Source organism: Dromiciops gliroides, chromosome 3 (assembly GCF_019393635.1).
Source record: "Dromiciops gliroides isolate mDroGli1 chromosome 3, mDroGli1.pri, whole genome shotgun sequence".
In the NCBI taxonomy this organism is placed as follows: Eukaryota; Metazoa; Chordata; class Mammalia; order Microbiotheria; family Microbiotheriidae; genus Dromiciops; species Dromiciops gliroides.
This window is the reverse complement of record NC_057863.1, coordinates 114,071,945-114,086,997: the sequence shown is the minus strand read 5'-3', so window position 1 is coordinate 114,086,997 and position 15,053 is coordinate 114,071,945. Positions and strand designations below refer to the sequence as shown.

General features: G+C 38.2%; 1 protein-coding gene across 5 annotated transcripts in view; it reads left to right on the top strand.

Annotated features, from left to right (window-relative positions):
* The first annotated feature begins 394 nt into the window (after nucleotides 1-394).
* Nucleotides 395-15,053, top strand: part of PCDH9 (protocadherin 9) — a 1,095,516-nt gene continuing 1,080,857 nt past the window's right edge. For 3 of the 5 annotated variants that reach the window (XM_043999012.1, XM_043999011.1, XM_043999007.1), the window contains exons 1-2: nucleotides 395-1,017; nucleotides 2,238-5,408. In XM_043999012.1, coding sequence (XP_043854947.1) covers nucleotides 2,373-5,408 — 3,036 coding nt within the window. In that variant the 5' untranslated portion in view covers nucleotides 395-1,017; nucleotides 2,238-2,372. The remainder of the gene's footprint in view (nucleotides 1,018-2,237; nucleotides 5,409-15,053) is intronic. The other 2 variants (XM_043999009.1, XM_043999010.1) reach the window with 2 other exon arrangements.

Below are 15,053 nucleotides of genomic sequence, written 5' to 3'. Positions count from 1 at the left end.
CCCCAACCTTCCCAGCCTACAGGCCATTAGCCATTCTGCACACCACGGACTCAGCATCCTACCCCTCCACTCTTTCCCAACCCTCACTTAGACTTCGCTGACCTAAGTCCCTGCCTGCTAGGCTAGGGCAAAAGCTTCCGACTTGCTACTCAAACCTGCGGAGCATGCCCAGTGCTTTCCCCTAGAATCCTTGGTTAGTTTTCCCCGCTTTCTCCAGTGCGTATGTTCCATCTTTCCGGGTTTTAGCGGCTGCCAATGGGGAGAAATTGGGAGGGGGGAGGCAAAGAGACAAGTCAGAGTCCTTATTCAGCGGCCCCCTCCCTCCCTGCATAGCTGCGGCCGCCCGCACTGCAAGGCACAGGCCAATCAGGTGCAAAAGAGGTGGGGCCTCGCGTTGCTCACACCCTCCCTCTGGGCTTATTGAGAGTTATATCAAGAAATTCAGTTCAGAGAGAGAGAGACAGAGAGACCGAGAGAGGTGAGAGAGGGACTGAGAGAAGGAGGGAAAGAGAAAAGGAAAGAGAGAGAAAAGACACAAGAAGAGAGGTAAAGCTTTAGCATCCTTCTAGTACAAAAATCTTTAAAGCAATAGGATTTTCCTTTTGGGCAACTGCCACCCAAGAGAGGAAAGAGAATCACCGTCGATCCAACTCTGACGTTTCCAACTAGAAGTTACAGACTTAAGCCAGTGTTAATACACGGATGGTAATGGTATGCAGTCCACAGTGGAAAATATCCCTGAGCTGAAGAAGTGCAACTGGATGTGTGTGTGTTCAATACCAGGAGCTCCTATATCCTGTGGGTAACAGAGGCAAAATGTGGAGAGAATGACTGACGACAAATCTGTGAATTTGTTCTCCGGAGTTGCTAATTTGCCAGCCCGAAGCAACACATTTCTCAAGAAGGAAACGTTTTGCTGCTTGTGAATTCTCCCCAAACTGGTGCTACCAGATGCATTGTGTTGGAACAAATCATTGCAAACTGCAGCATATCGGGAAAGGTAGAGAGAGAACTAACGTAAGTATAAAGTTTTACATGCACTATTTTAAAATTTGCTTTTAAATGTGTGTATGTATCTGTGCCTTCAGTGTAGAACAGGAATGTTTGTGATTCTGGGGAGGGTTGTGAGAGCTCACCTACTCGGCTTTATCTGCATCCGTACCTGCATCACTCTGCTGGAACTAATCACGGGCATCAGCTACCGTTCAGCTTAATGCAGATAAGATTAGTGTTTAGGAACTGACCAGTTCCACTAAAGTATCTAGCTGCCAGGAGGCTTGCACCCATTTAATTTGCAGTTAGGCGAGCATGTAAGCGAAAGGCTTTTTACCTGCATTATTAGTCTGCAGTATTTATGTGTGGCAGCAGTTAGTAATATCCGAAGAGAGAGGAGTGGTAAGAAACTATAGCTTTTTTTTTTCTTTTTCTTTTCTTTTTTTTAATCCTCATTAGACGGATTTTGCGCGTTTTCTTGGATATGATTTCTGCGATTAACTTGAACCTGCCTCCCTCCCCTCCCCCTCCGGAAGCATTTCTTTAGATTATTGCATTTTAAATAAAAGTTTTAATGTGTTTATTTAAATTGATGGGAAGTATTGAACAAATGAAAACAAGACAGATAGCTCCTTAGAAGAAACTGCAAGTCTTGTTGTTATCATTTTAGGCAGAAGGACTGTGAAGTAGCCACTGACTCTGGCTGCCGCTGCTGCAGCATGTCCGGATGCTTGTTTCCCAGTAAGATAGCAATAGAAGGTATATGAAGGACTGGGGCTGGGGAGGGGGAGGGGGGATGAGATACTCTTTTTAGAAGAAAGATGACTCAGTGTGCATAGAAGAGAATCTATTGCATGTGACATCTGACAGTGCAATTAGACAGAATCCCGGATAAGTACTTAAGGTTTTCACTTGTACCTAAAAAACTGGGGAGGCGTTTTAAAAGGGGGAGGGGAAGGAGAAGGGATGTTCAGTTATGAATTGCACAGTGTGCTAGGGAAGGATGAGGGTAGTACATGTAGAAACTGTGGCTAACCTCCATTCAGAAGTAGCTAATTTCATTTTCCCTTTGCAAATGCAACAAGCAGAGATATTTGTGCTTTCTTCCATAGAGTTAACTTGTGAACAGTGGCAGGAAAGAAATGGTCTGTTGACAGCTGTTCAGTGAAAAATGCATTGTGATATCTTGTGATGTGTTTTTATTTACTGAAAAAATAATATTGTCTCTATGATTATGTTGACAGTTGCTGTTTCCAAATAAGAAATGAGATGTAATGCATCCTACAGCCCATGTACGCCTTCTCTTGCAAATTGTGCACCATTCCTCAGTGGAAACCTTTAAATCCTAAAATCCAGGAAAAGAAAATAAATACATTATCATGGACCTGAGGGATTTTTACCTGTTGGCCGCTCTGATTGCCTGTTTAAGGCTGGATTCTGCTATAGCCCAAGAACTTATTTACACTATAAGAGAGGAGCTGCCTGAAAATGTACCCATAGGAAACATACCAAAGGACCTGAATATTTCTCACATCAATGCTGCCACAGGGACCAGTGCCAGCCTTGTCTACAGACTGGTTTCTAAAGCTGGGGATGCCCCTTTGGTCAAAGTGTCCAGTAGCACTGGGGAAATTTTTACCACTTCTAATAGAATAGACAGAGAAAAACTCTGTGCTGGAGCCTCATATGCTGAAGAGAATGAATGTTTCTTTGAACTTGAAGTGGTGATTCTCCCCAATGATTTCTTTAGACTGATCAAAATAAAAATAATTGTAAAGGATACCAATGACAATGCACCGATGTTCCCATCTCCTGTCATCAATATCTCCATTCCAGAAAACACTTTGATCAACAGCCGATTTCCAATCCCTTCAGCCACAGATCCTGACACAGGCGTCAATGGTGTGCAGCACTATGAATTGTTAAATGGGCAGAGTGTATTTGGGTTGGATATCGTGGAAACGCCAGAGGGAGAGAAGTGGCCCCAATTGATTGTCCAACAAAACTTGGATAGAGAGCAGAAAGATACCTATGTGATGAAAATCAAAGTGGAAGATGGAGGCACCCCTCAGAAATCCAGCACAGCCATACTGCAAGTCACAGTAAGTGATGTTAATGACAACAGGCCAGTGTTTAAAGAGGGTCAGGTGGAGGTTCACATTCCAGAAAATGCCCCTGTAGGTACTTCTGTCATTCAGCTTCATGCCACTGATGCAGATATAGGAAGCAATGCAGAAATCCGATATATTTTTGGTGCCCAAGTTGCCCCTGCAACCAAAAGACTCTTTGCTTTAAATAATACTACAGGGCTGATTACAGTTCAGAGGTCCTTGGACCGAGAGGAGACTGCCATTCACAAAGTGACAGTGCTGGCTAGCGATGGTAGCTCCACTCCTGCCCGGGCCACAGTTACTATTAATGTCACTGATGTAAATGATAACCCTCCTAACATAGACCTCAGGTACATTATAAGTCCCATCAATGGCACGGTGTACTTATCTGAGAAAGATCCTGTCAATACAAAGATTGCCCTAATTACAGTTTCAGATAAGGACACTGACGTGAATGGCAAAGTGATATGTTTCATTGAAAGAGAGGTCCCATTTCACTTGAAGGCAGTTTACGACAACCAGTATTTGCTAGAGACCTCTTCCTTGTTGGACTATGAGGGCACCAAAGAATTCAGCTTTAAAATTGTTGCCTCTGATTCTGGGAAGCCCAGTTTGAACCAGACTGCCCTGGTAAGAGTTAAGCTGGAGGATGAAAATGACAACCCTCCAATTTTCAGCCAGCCTGTAATTGAGCTGTCAGTTTCTGAAAACAACCGACGGGGGCTATACTTAACAACTATTAGTGCCACAGACGAAGACAGTGGGAAAAATGCAGACATTGTTTATCAGCTTGGACCGAATGCCTCCTTCTTTGATCTGGACAGAAAGACGGGGGTCTTGACAGCCTCCAGAGTTTTTGACAGGGAAGAGCAAGAAAGGTTCATTTTTACTGTAACTGCTAGGGACAATGGGACCCCTCCCCTGCAGAGTCAAGCTGCTGTGATAGTTACTGTGCTGGATGAGAATGATAATAGTCCCAAGTTTACTCATAATCACTTTCAGTTCTTTGTATCTGAGAACTTACCAAAGTATAGTACAGTTGGGGTGATCACTGTGACAGATGCAGATGCTGGGGAGAATAAAGCTGTGACCCTTTCTATCCTGAACGACAATGAGAATTTTGTGTTGGATCCTTACTCTGGGGTGATAAAGTCAAATGTCTCCTTTGACCGAGAGCAGCAGAGCTCCTATACCTTTGATGTCAAGGCCATTGATGGAGGGCAACCACCCCGCTCCTCTACTGCCAAGGTTACCATCAATGTCATGGATGTCAATGACAATAGCCCTGTTGTCATCTACCCACCTTCTAATACTTCTTTCAAGTTAGTACCACTTTCAGCCATCCCTGGCTCAGTGGTGGCAGAAGTATTTGCTGTGGATATTGACACTGGAATGAATGCTGAACTTAAATATACAATAGTCAGTGGGAACAACAAAGGCTTATTCCGTATTGATCCAGTCACAGGAAATATTACTTTGGAAGAAAAACCAGCTCCTACGGATGTGGGGCTGCACCGTTTAGTGGTCAACATAAGTGATCTGGGGTATCCTAAGTCTTTGCATACCCTCGTGCTTGTGTTTTTATATGTCAATGACACTGCAGGAAATGCTTCTTATATTTATGACTTGATTCGGAGGACTATGGAGACCCCCTTGGACAGGAACATAGGGGACAGCAGTCAACCCTATCAAAATGAAGACTATCTCACAATCATGATTGCCATTGTGGCAGGGGCCATGGTGGTCATAGTGGTGATTTTTGTCACCGTCCTGGTTCGCTGTCGCCACGCATCTAGGTTCAAAGCGGCTCAGAGGAGCAAGCAAGGTGCCGAGTGGATGTCTCCTAACCAGGAGAACAAGCAGAACAAGAAAAAGAAAAGGAAGAAAAGGAAGTCACCTAAGAGTTCTCTTTTGAACTTTGTTACCATTGAGGAGTCCAAACCTGATGATGCGGTCCACGAACCTATCAACGGGACCATAAGCCTGCCAGCAGAGCTGGAGGAGCAAAGTATAGGAAGATTTGACTGGGGCCCGGCACCACCAACAACCTTCAAGCCCAACAGCCCTGACCTAGCTAAGCATTACAAATCCGCCTCTCCACAATCTGCTTTCCATCTCAAACCAGACACTCCAATATCAGTGAAAAAGCACCATGTGATTCAGGAACTTCCCCTGGACAACACCTTTGTCGGGGGTTGTGACACCCTTTCGAAACGATCTTCTACTAGTTCAGACCACTTCAGTGCCTCAGAGTGCAGTTCCCAAGGAGGCTTCAAGACAAAGGGCCCCTTACACACCAGACAGGTAAACGAGCACTTTTACTGGTCTATAAGTACTGCATACAAGTGCCCAGTCAACCAGTATTAAAGTGCTAATGTGTCTTTTGTTTCAGTCTAATTTTAGCTTAGTTATATTAAAAAGAGAAAAAAAACTTGACCCCTTTTTTTTTTCTTTAAACAAATTCCTCTGGGGGCTCAGTCAAGAATTTGTAGAATGGCTTTGAAATTTCTGAGGCCTGAAAATTATTATATTTAACTTCCCTGGTTCCCTCAAATGTTGAAAGATGAAAGGAGGAAATTGTTCAAAATTGTCCCAAGATAAGTGTTTGCTGAAGAAGAAAGACTGTCCTGAAATGCCAAATTCTACTTGCAGAGTTCCCAATTTGACTGCTTCAAGATTTTTTTTTTCATGTTACTTTTCAGATCCAAAAAGTCACCTTCAGATTTCAAGTTGTGAGTGATGTTTGAAGGTCTGGCTAGTTTGCATTGTACTGAAATATGGTTGTGAAAGGGGTTAATTTTTTTTTCCCTCACCAAGATAGCAGAATATTAAATGTACATCATCTGTCAAGCACATGATTGTTGGTAGGATATAACTAAGCCATATAGCAAGTCTTCCTCTGTTTTGATTGCAAATTATTTTCCTGTAATATGGCAAAGTGGGTATTAAATAGTTCATTTCGCAGATTTTCAACAATGGCCAAAGTACACTAAAAAAAAAGTAACACATTCAATCTATTATAACTGATTTATGCAGGAAAAAACAGCCCATTGTAAATATTTTCTCATCTTAGTAATGCCTAAGTGATCTGTCATAACTCATTTTAAACTGTGAAATGTGCCATATGAAGAGGAATTAAGAGGCTGAGAAACTCATATTTCAACCAAATCCAGCATTAGATTTTCTTAGGTCTAATAATTCCTTGTTAATAAAGATTTAAATGCAGCGCTGTCTAATTTATTTCACTGGTGCTTGTCTGTTGCCACTAAATTAGAATGTCAATAATAGCCTGTAGATGGCACTAAGGTACTGTGTCGCGTGTGCTGGCCAGGTGCCAATCCTGCAGTAGATAGAAGATGGGGGAGGGAAGGATCAAGCTGGTACTACAGCCAAAGAAACCTTTTATTTAATGATAGCTGCACTGGAGCGACCAGTATTTAAGTTCTCATGTTTGCTCCTTAGTGCTTAGCTTTTACTGCACCAACTTTCTAGGTTTTTATAATCAGGTTCATATTACTCTTGGTATTGTGCCCGTCTTGTGGATGGTGGTTGGCCTTCATTTGTTAGAAGTATCCAAAATAGACAACTCAGAGAATCAGGTAGGACACCAGCAAGTTTGAATGTTAGTTAGAAGTACAAAGGGTGTGATGATCAGTGAATGAAGGCAATCTTTTTTACCCTTAAGTTAGTCCTGATCTAAGTAGAATGTGACCCTCCAAGCAATTTTTGGCTCTGGAAAGACTTAGAGGTGTTATACCAACAATGAGCCCTTTGAGATAAATTAGATAAATACAGAACATTAGATATATTTAAATTTATATAATATGAAATCCAATTTCCCAATATGGTCTATTTTGAAGAGTATTTTAAAATCACAGTATCTCAAAAACACAACCATAGAGGGGCTTAGCTATAAAACTACCAAATAAGTTTGTGTCTAAACAAAAATGCTGACTTAAATAAAAACCAAACTTCATTAAAGAGAGTACTGGAAGTAGTGCAGTTATACCAGCCAAGGCTAGGGTAGCAAGACCTGCCTTTCCATTATTAAATTTACCGGGCCTTTCTGAAAGTGATGCTTTTGATATCTGAATTGCTACAGTTTGGTGAAACCCATTAATTCAAAAAAAATTTCCAAAAAACAAAAGAGATAAGTTATGAGAGTGAACTACCAGATAGTACTTTGTAATGAAAGGAAAGAAAAGCCCTTTGTTTCATTACAAATTGTTTATTTCTAATGTGAGACTATGTTTTGGAACAACACCTTGAAAATAACTAATGGAACTTTTTCACTTTTCATGTAAAATTATAATATGGATTTTTTTCTCATAAAAGTTATTTGATTTTTTTTTTACAGTAAGGAGTACTCTGGTAGAGAGGTATTCTGCCAAACTGTGCATAAACTTATATACATACATATATGTATATACATACATATATGTATGCATACATATATACACATACATTTTTCCATTTATTTATTTAATTTTTTGCCAGGGCTCTGGCACTGGAGTTAAATCTTCTTATTCTACTTTTTCTCCTCCATGTTGGTGTCAGTGCAGTGACTTAAATATCAAATACATTTCTGAGAAGGGCTGAGAAATTCAGTTTTCCTGTTCAATCTTAGGAGTCCTTCTAGTTCAGAGCCATGAGAAAACTGATTCTTACAATACAGTCCTTCAAATAGTGTGCCAATTAATAATCTTAACTGGAACTCAAGTGCATTAAGAAGAATATTCTGTGAAACAATTGGGTCACTGCTCTTCTTATTCTTTTTTTTTTTTTTGCTAACCATTTGGCTTTTAAAATGTGTTTTTTTCTGCATTTCCTGATGATAAAAGCTATTACAATGGATTTGCTTTACACCTTTCATAGAAGTTTTCTTGTATAGTATGAAAATTGAGATGCTGGAGAGTTGGGAGTAAATAGAGAAAAATCAAGTATTGGTAACATTTTTAACAGGATAGCGATCTATACTTACATGCGGCATTTTATTGTGTGGTATATGAAGAATAAATGATATTGTAGCTATGTGCACTTACTGAGCTCACTTGATGATTTGTATTCATACTTTTCAAAAAGTGAGACTACCCTGTTTTGTTTTTTGGGTTTTTTTTTGTTAGTTCTTTAGTTTCTAAGTTAGTTCCCCAACTTTCATGCAAATTATGGGACTTGTGAATGATAAGGGTTAGTTATTTAGAATTTCTAGTCAAGATTGGGTTTTTAAAATCTTTCTCAGGTACTTGTGATGGTCAGTGTATAATCTCTGTAATATTGTCTTTAAAAATTCTTGAGTAGCTCTGTATTGGTGATATCTTTTGGGGACTGAAATTCTAAATGACCCAAGACACAAAAATGAGAGATTCTTGGGCAAAAGAAGTAAAATGTCACACATTTTTATTGCATTAATAACAAGAACTCAACACCTGAGTTTGATTACCATGGGTAAAATGTAGAGATGTCGGCCAGCTATCTGCCCTCCCTGCACCCTTTTATTACATGTTACAGGGAATGTACATTTGAATGTGTAAATCAATTTTACCAATGCTTAAATTTTCACTCTATTGAAAATATCAATCCATGCACCTGCATTTGTTTGGATTATTTTATTTTCAGGGTTTGCAGCCTTTAGTAATAAGTGTAAATTCTTAGCCCCAATCAGCCCAAATTAAACTAAATCTTTATCACAACCTAGGTCATTGGTTGATATTTTTTCTTAAAAAAAATAAAGATTGTTGCTGTGTAGGACCACAAAATCATCAGGGAGTTATTCTATTAAGGTGAATATTGAGTGGAAATGACAAACCCTACATGTATTTAGCTTCTGTTAGAAGGGAAAGGAAATGCATATGTGTATACACAATATATACATACATGTGTACACACATGTGTATGTGTGTATATTGTGTATATATACATGCATACATTATATAATGTAATAATTGTGCATATGTATACCTACACATATGTAATAGTTAAAAGATTGGTGATATCATTCCTTAGCATATATTGACATGAGCAAATAAATATTAGCCAGTCTCATTTCAAATGTTCATTTCCAAAGAACACATTCTTCTTGCACAGAAAAACTTTACAAGCAAGGCTTTATTGACAGTGATTTTATTGTAGCTAGAGGCTTTACAGTAAGCTGTTTATTGCTGTTCCCTAACTCAGTTGACAGCAATTGGGGAATTAATTTTCTTGGCCCTAGTGTGCTTTCTTAGATATAAACAACAGCTGTTAAAGATAGGAAAACAGTGACCTATTTACATTTGACAACAGGTAAAGTATGTGGACAACCTTTGTGAATTCCATTGGAGTTTAGTTTGGGATAGACCGATGATGAGGTTAAATTTTTCAAGGAAGATAATACTAAGTAAAAAAACTGCAGAACCATGACTTTTTAATGATTGTTGCCACAATCCAGTGTAGTGTTTGTTAAGGCATCATGCTCCTGTGTATGTAAATTTAATAGACTGCAAAAGTGTGTGTGTGTGTGTGTGTGTGTGTGTGTGTCTGTGTGTGTGTTATACCCAAGTGTATAGGTAGTGGAAACAGTGTCTAAGTTTGTAGTCTAAAAGAGGTAAATTAGGATTCTTCAGAGAAAACCAGAGACAGTATGTTACATTTATGTAATATTCATTTTTCAGTAATCCCAAAGTACATCAAGGTATCTACTGCTGTAGTAGAATGATGTAAGGGGTGAAATGAATGAGATGTTTTGTGGAAGTGATGTTTGGTTTCACACCCAAAACATGTCCACCAATTAAAAATGCAAAGGAAATTAATGTTAGAGGAAAAGTATCAAAAATAGAACTGAATGCAGTAGTCTAGGCTTTGTAGTCTTAAGAAGGAACAGATTGAAAAGCAAGTTCGCTAAAAAGGGGATCTGGAGAGTCCATCAATGATCATCTGTATGTATGTGATTTTAAATAATACGATTGATCTTTTTAGAATAAATTTTTCCATTGTCAGTACTGCCCTTTGGTTGAGGACCAGATAGTTACCGAGGGTCACAATATCAACTTGGAAACCCATCTGCAAAACAACAACAACAACAACAACAAAAGGTACCTGGGTACTTAAGATGATGCTTTAAGGCCACTAAGGGAGAGGTGATCATCTACTTAGCCTTCCTGTCACTTTCTACCCAGCTAAAGGATAGGAACTTTTCTTGATAGTCTGTTAGATGACTCCAGCTCCTTTCAGCATGATCTTTTTTTCTACAAAATTCAGATAGACTCTTTCAATCATAACTTTGACAAATCTTTACTAATATACAGATTGGACAAGAGTTGAAAAGTGGCTTTTTTATTTAATAGTAGATATCCCTGTTTGTTTACCACTTCAGTAGTTTGTAAGAGTAGTAAGAAAGTATTTTTCATGGATAAAACATTCCACGCACTCACTTTTCTGTTTTGGTTGCCATTAATTCTGCAGAGAAACACCGTAAATTGTTCTTCCCCTTATCAGCAAACATAGTACATATGTTTAGTCACCTTGCTATTGTCATACTTACAGATATTACTACATAGAATATGGTATTATTAAAATTTTCCTGTCAGAGATGAATTTTTAGTGTTATATATGCAGGGTTTTTTTTTTTCCTGAAAGGAAGAGTAGCTGAAGTTGCCACATACAGTATAAATAATAGCTTTATTTCAGTTGAAATCTTATATTTTGGGGAAAATACCTCAAACTCAAATACATAAAGGGTAGTTGATGAATGAACACATCCCAGATATAACATAAAACTTCCTTAATAATCAACTGGTTCCATGATGAGGTTCAAAATTATTTATTTTCAAAGACTAGTATCTGAAAATGTCTTTTACTTATTAGGCATTAAACCCCAAACACTTGATTTTTAAAATTTCTCTCTTCCTCAACTCCAGTTGTATTCTGTGACAGTCCGTTAGTTTGTTTCTTGTACATTTCAGTGTCCTGCTCTCTAAAATATGATTCACATTGTGAAGGACATTTTATCCTATAACAAGGCTTGAAGGAGCATAATTAGGTATGTGCCTACAATCCCCAGTAAATAGCCCAATTCCATGATTTCCTACCCCTAAAACTGCATGAGTTCAACTTTATACAAGCGATAAAGCTATAGGTATAGATTTTTTCCCTACAACTCCCTTAAAAAAATCTGCATCTGTCTATGGAAGTAAACCTCAAATGTTGAAATGTAATCTCTCATGTATCCAGGAGATACACTTTTCTACTTGAGATTTCATCAGTTTTTTATTTCAGAAAGCTGTTAAATGTGTCAAACATTTCATTTGATGAAGAATGCTTGCTTTTTTGCCTTTGTTTGCTACAAAACCACTGGGCTGTCAGTCATTGGAAACACAGAATAAGAAAGATACGTTTCTGTGATTGACATTTTGTTTTTGTTTTATATTTCATTCACCTATACCAAGGTTCATTAAAAATTGAAATTCCTAATTAAACTATGGCCTGGATTAAAAGGAAGATACATGACAAGAGTAAAAATGGGAAAGAAAAGGCTCATCTAACCTGTACCAATATACTAACAGCAATATATTTATATACCATTGTGATGTTCTTAAAGAACTTTACATCTTAGCTCATCTGATCTTCATGACAGATGTAGGTGCAGTGGTTATCCCCATTTTACAGAAGAGGAATTTAGGCAGAGAAAAGTTAAGTTACTTGCCTATTGGCACCTTGCTAATAAGTTTCCGAGGTAGGACTTGAATTCAGTTTGAATTCAGTTCTTCCCAATTCCAAGTCCCACAATCTATCTCTTGAGCCACCTCACCCCACTTTTTTTTCTCTGACCAACCTTTGCAAGTGCAGGGAAATAATTATTAGAGTTATCCTAATTTTAGGGTAAGCTACTCATTTATTTAATGATCATAGGATCTAAAATTCAGAACTGGAAGGGCACAGGAGTTCTTAACTATGATAGTTTGATTTCATACACACTCCCACAACCTTGATTTCACAAATGTGAAAAATAAAGACTTCGAGAAAATAAAATTATTTACTCAAGGTTACACAGGTAGTTTCAGAATCCAAATCCAAATACACTCCAGATTCTAAAATTACAGATTCAGCATGCATTCTAGTACATCACACTGCCTAATATGTGTTCCTTAATCATGGGTCATAAAACTAATAAATAAGTATCTAAGGCTGGCTTTGAACTCATCTCTTCCTGAATTTAGGCCCGGTGCTCTATCCACCAAGCCACCTAGGTGCCTTGGTGTTCTGCTCCTTGGAAGTTTACTTAAAATTGTTTTTTCAGCACATAGGAGAAAGAAGATAAAGTTTAGATTCCCTTGGAGATTTGATCAATAATATTTTGACTTTTTTCTCTAACTGTATTTATGTTTATCTGATCATCTCAACATTTTAGTAATACCCAGCTTGGCTAAAATCCATTCTCTGGCCTTCTTTAGTGCTTTAGCAGTTGATTAAGAAATGCTTTAATCCCTCACAGGGTACTGAGAAACTAATGGATTGTAGAGTATTTCAATCTTTAAGCTTCCATTGTAAATGGTAGGAAGAATTGTCATTCAGCTGATATTTGCATATATCTCTCCTTCTGCTAGTTACTTTGCCTTCTTTCTTGTTCTCCTAATCTTCAGCCCTTATTCTTGGAGAATATTTATTTTAGTCGGAAATAGGCATGCCAGTGATAGAAATTTGGGATTCACCTCCAAATGAATGCCATCACAGACAGGGAAGATCTGGCACATTCTGCATAGATCTGTATGAACACAGTGAAGCCTTCATAAGCTCTTAGATTTCAGGAAATCAGTCCTGAAAATTAAGTGCTTTCTTAAAGATTTGAAAAGTAGACTGCTTTGTATAACGCTGGTATTGCAGGTGCTGCTTAAATGTGAACCAAAGGCTTTGTAAGAGTGCTAGCTACCCTTGCTCCCCAAATCAGTTTCATTTAGAGCTTGGGAAATAATTTTGCCCATATTTTGAAAAGAAGTAGGGAAGAAACATTTGGATGCAACCAGAGGAGAGAGTTAGAATGGATCAGTTTGCTGTCCAGTGATTCCAGTTAGTCAGTATAGGTTACACGTGCTTAGCAATACTGACCTCTATCACCTCTGTGCTGCTCAAATTCTGGCCTTTCCATCTCCTGAGCAGAGACTGCCAATTGTTGGTACTTTTGTGATAAGGATTAAACCAGACTCTGCTCTAACCTAAATCAGATAGGAACCTCAGGTGTCCAAAAGGCTATAGTATTAACATAAAAAAGGCAGGATATTGCTTTGATCTCCAGGGGAATTACTATTGAGTCATTTTCTAAATTGTGTCTTAAAAATTCATCTTTTTTCAATTTGCAAATAGTATGCATTAGTATCACAGCTTTTCATTCCAGAAACGTGTGGACTTCAGAATATTTCTCCCCTATGCTAGCGTTAGGTAAAAATATTTCTGTTTTTAATGCTGAAATTCATTGACTGACTCTGTTAGATATGAATTATTGGAACTAACCAGATATATATTGTGATGACCTTTACAATTCCTATGCTCATACTTCTTAGGAAACTTCTTTAATCCATGTTTAGGCCACAGTAGGTAAAAAGCCTTTCTGAGAATTGTGATAGAAGATTGATTTAGAAAACAAACATTTTTAGAACAGGACAGCACCAACCAACATTCAGTGAATGAGCTGTGTTCAAACTGAGAAAACTTCAGTTAGTTTTGGGAAGAAATGTGAAGGCTTTATAGAATGAATAAAGATTCCTCCCTTACCAAAAAAATGCCCTGCCCATCCCTCCACAAACCGACAAACCATACTAGTAGTACTTTATACTAGAGGTTTTTTTGAGGGGGAAAAGTCTGATGCTAGTTTTCTGACCCAAAGGATGCAACTAATCTGTGGCTTTGTGTGTGAGAAGCTTCATGCTGAGGGCTTTTCAAATATGCAGCTACATGAGATTCTGCAGGAACCTCTTTGTAGAAGGTTCAAGTGACAAATGGAAACAAAGAGGATTTAGTTCTGAGCTGTGATTTAATGTCCTCCTGTGTCATACGTCCATGTCATTGAAACAATTTTCACATTGGAAGCCTGGAATAACAAAAGCTTTCTCTCCATGTATCCACTCTGAATGCACTGACCTGCATGGACAACTTGTCTTAGCCCCTTTTCTACATTTCACTGTGTAAAACTACAGGAAGCAACCTAGTGCAATACAGATAGTATCAGCTTGAGACTCAGAGGGCTTGGGTTCGAGTCCAAGTCTCTGATGCCTATTCTCTGTATTGTCTTGGGCAAGTCACTTAGCATCTCAGGATCTCAGTTTCCCCAAATGTAAATGAAAGGGTTGGATTGTACAACTTCTGAGTTCCCGTCCAGCTCTTAAAGATTCTCTGTTCATTTTTATGCTACTTTACATGTTGTTTATCTGTTGAGTTGTATATAAAAGAATCAATTATTTCAATGTATTTTCCTTCAAAATATAATATGCTTTGATTGTGAAATTCAGGAATTTTTTAAAAATGCCAAACTTATATTTACCTACTAGACAAAGAAAAGGGGGAAAAAGGCTTATTCTGCCTTTACTTCGAGTACTTGATAGCAATTTTTTCTTGTTGGTGTAATTTCTAAAAATTAAATTATGATTCCTTTTGGGCTTCCATACCTATGAAAGACAATGGGATGTAGTAGATAGAGAACTTAACTTGAAGCCTTGAAGATGTGGCTTTAAATCTTATTTCTGATACATAGTGATATGTTACTTTCTGAAAATCATAAGCTCTCAATGCTCTATGCATCTCTCAAAACTTTTTGTAGAAAATCTGCTAACCTGCATTGGAAGAGGAAACTTCTCACTGGAGAATCCCTGTGTCCTTGAAATCACAGGTCTAGTACCTATACCTTAATAAATTTATTTAATGCGTTAAGATATGCAATGAGCTTTCCTTATACCAATTCAGTGAGTAACATTGGAAATTATA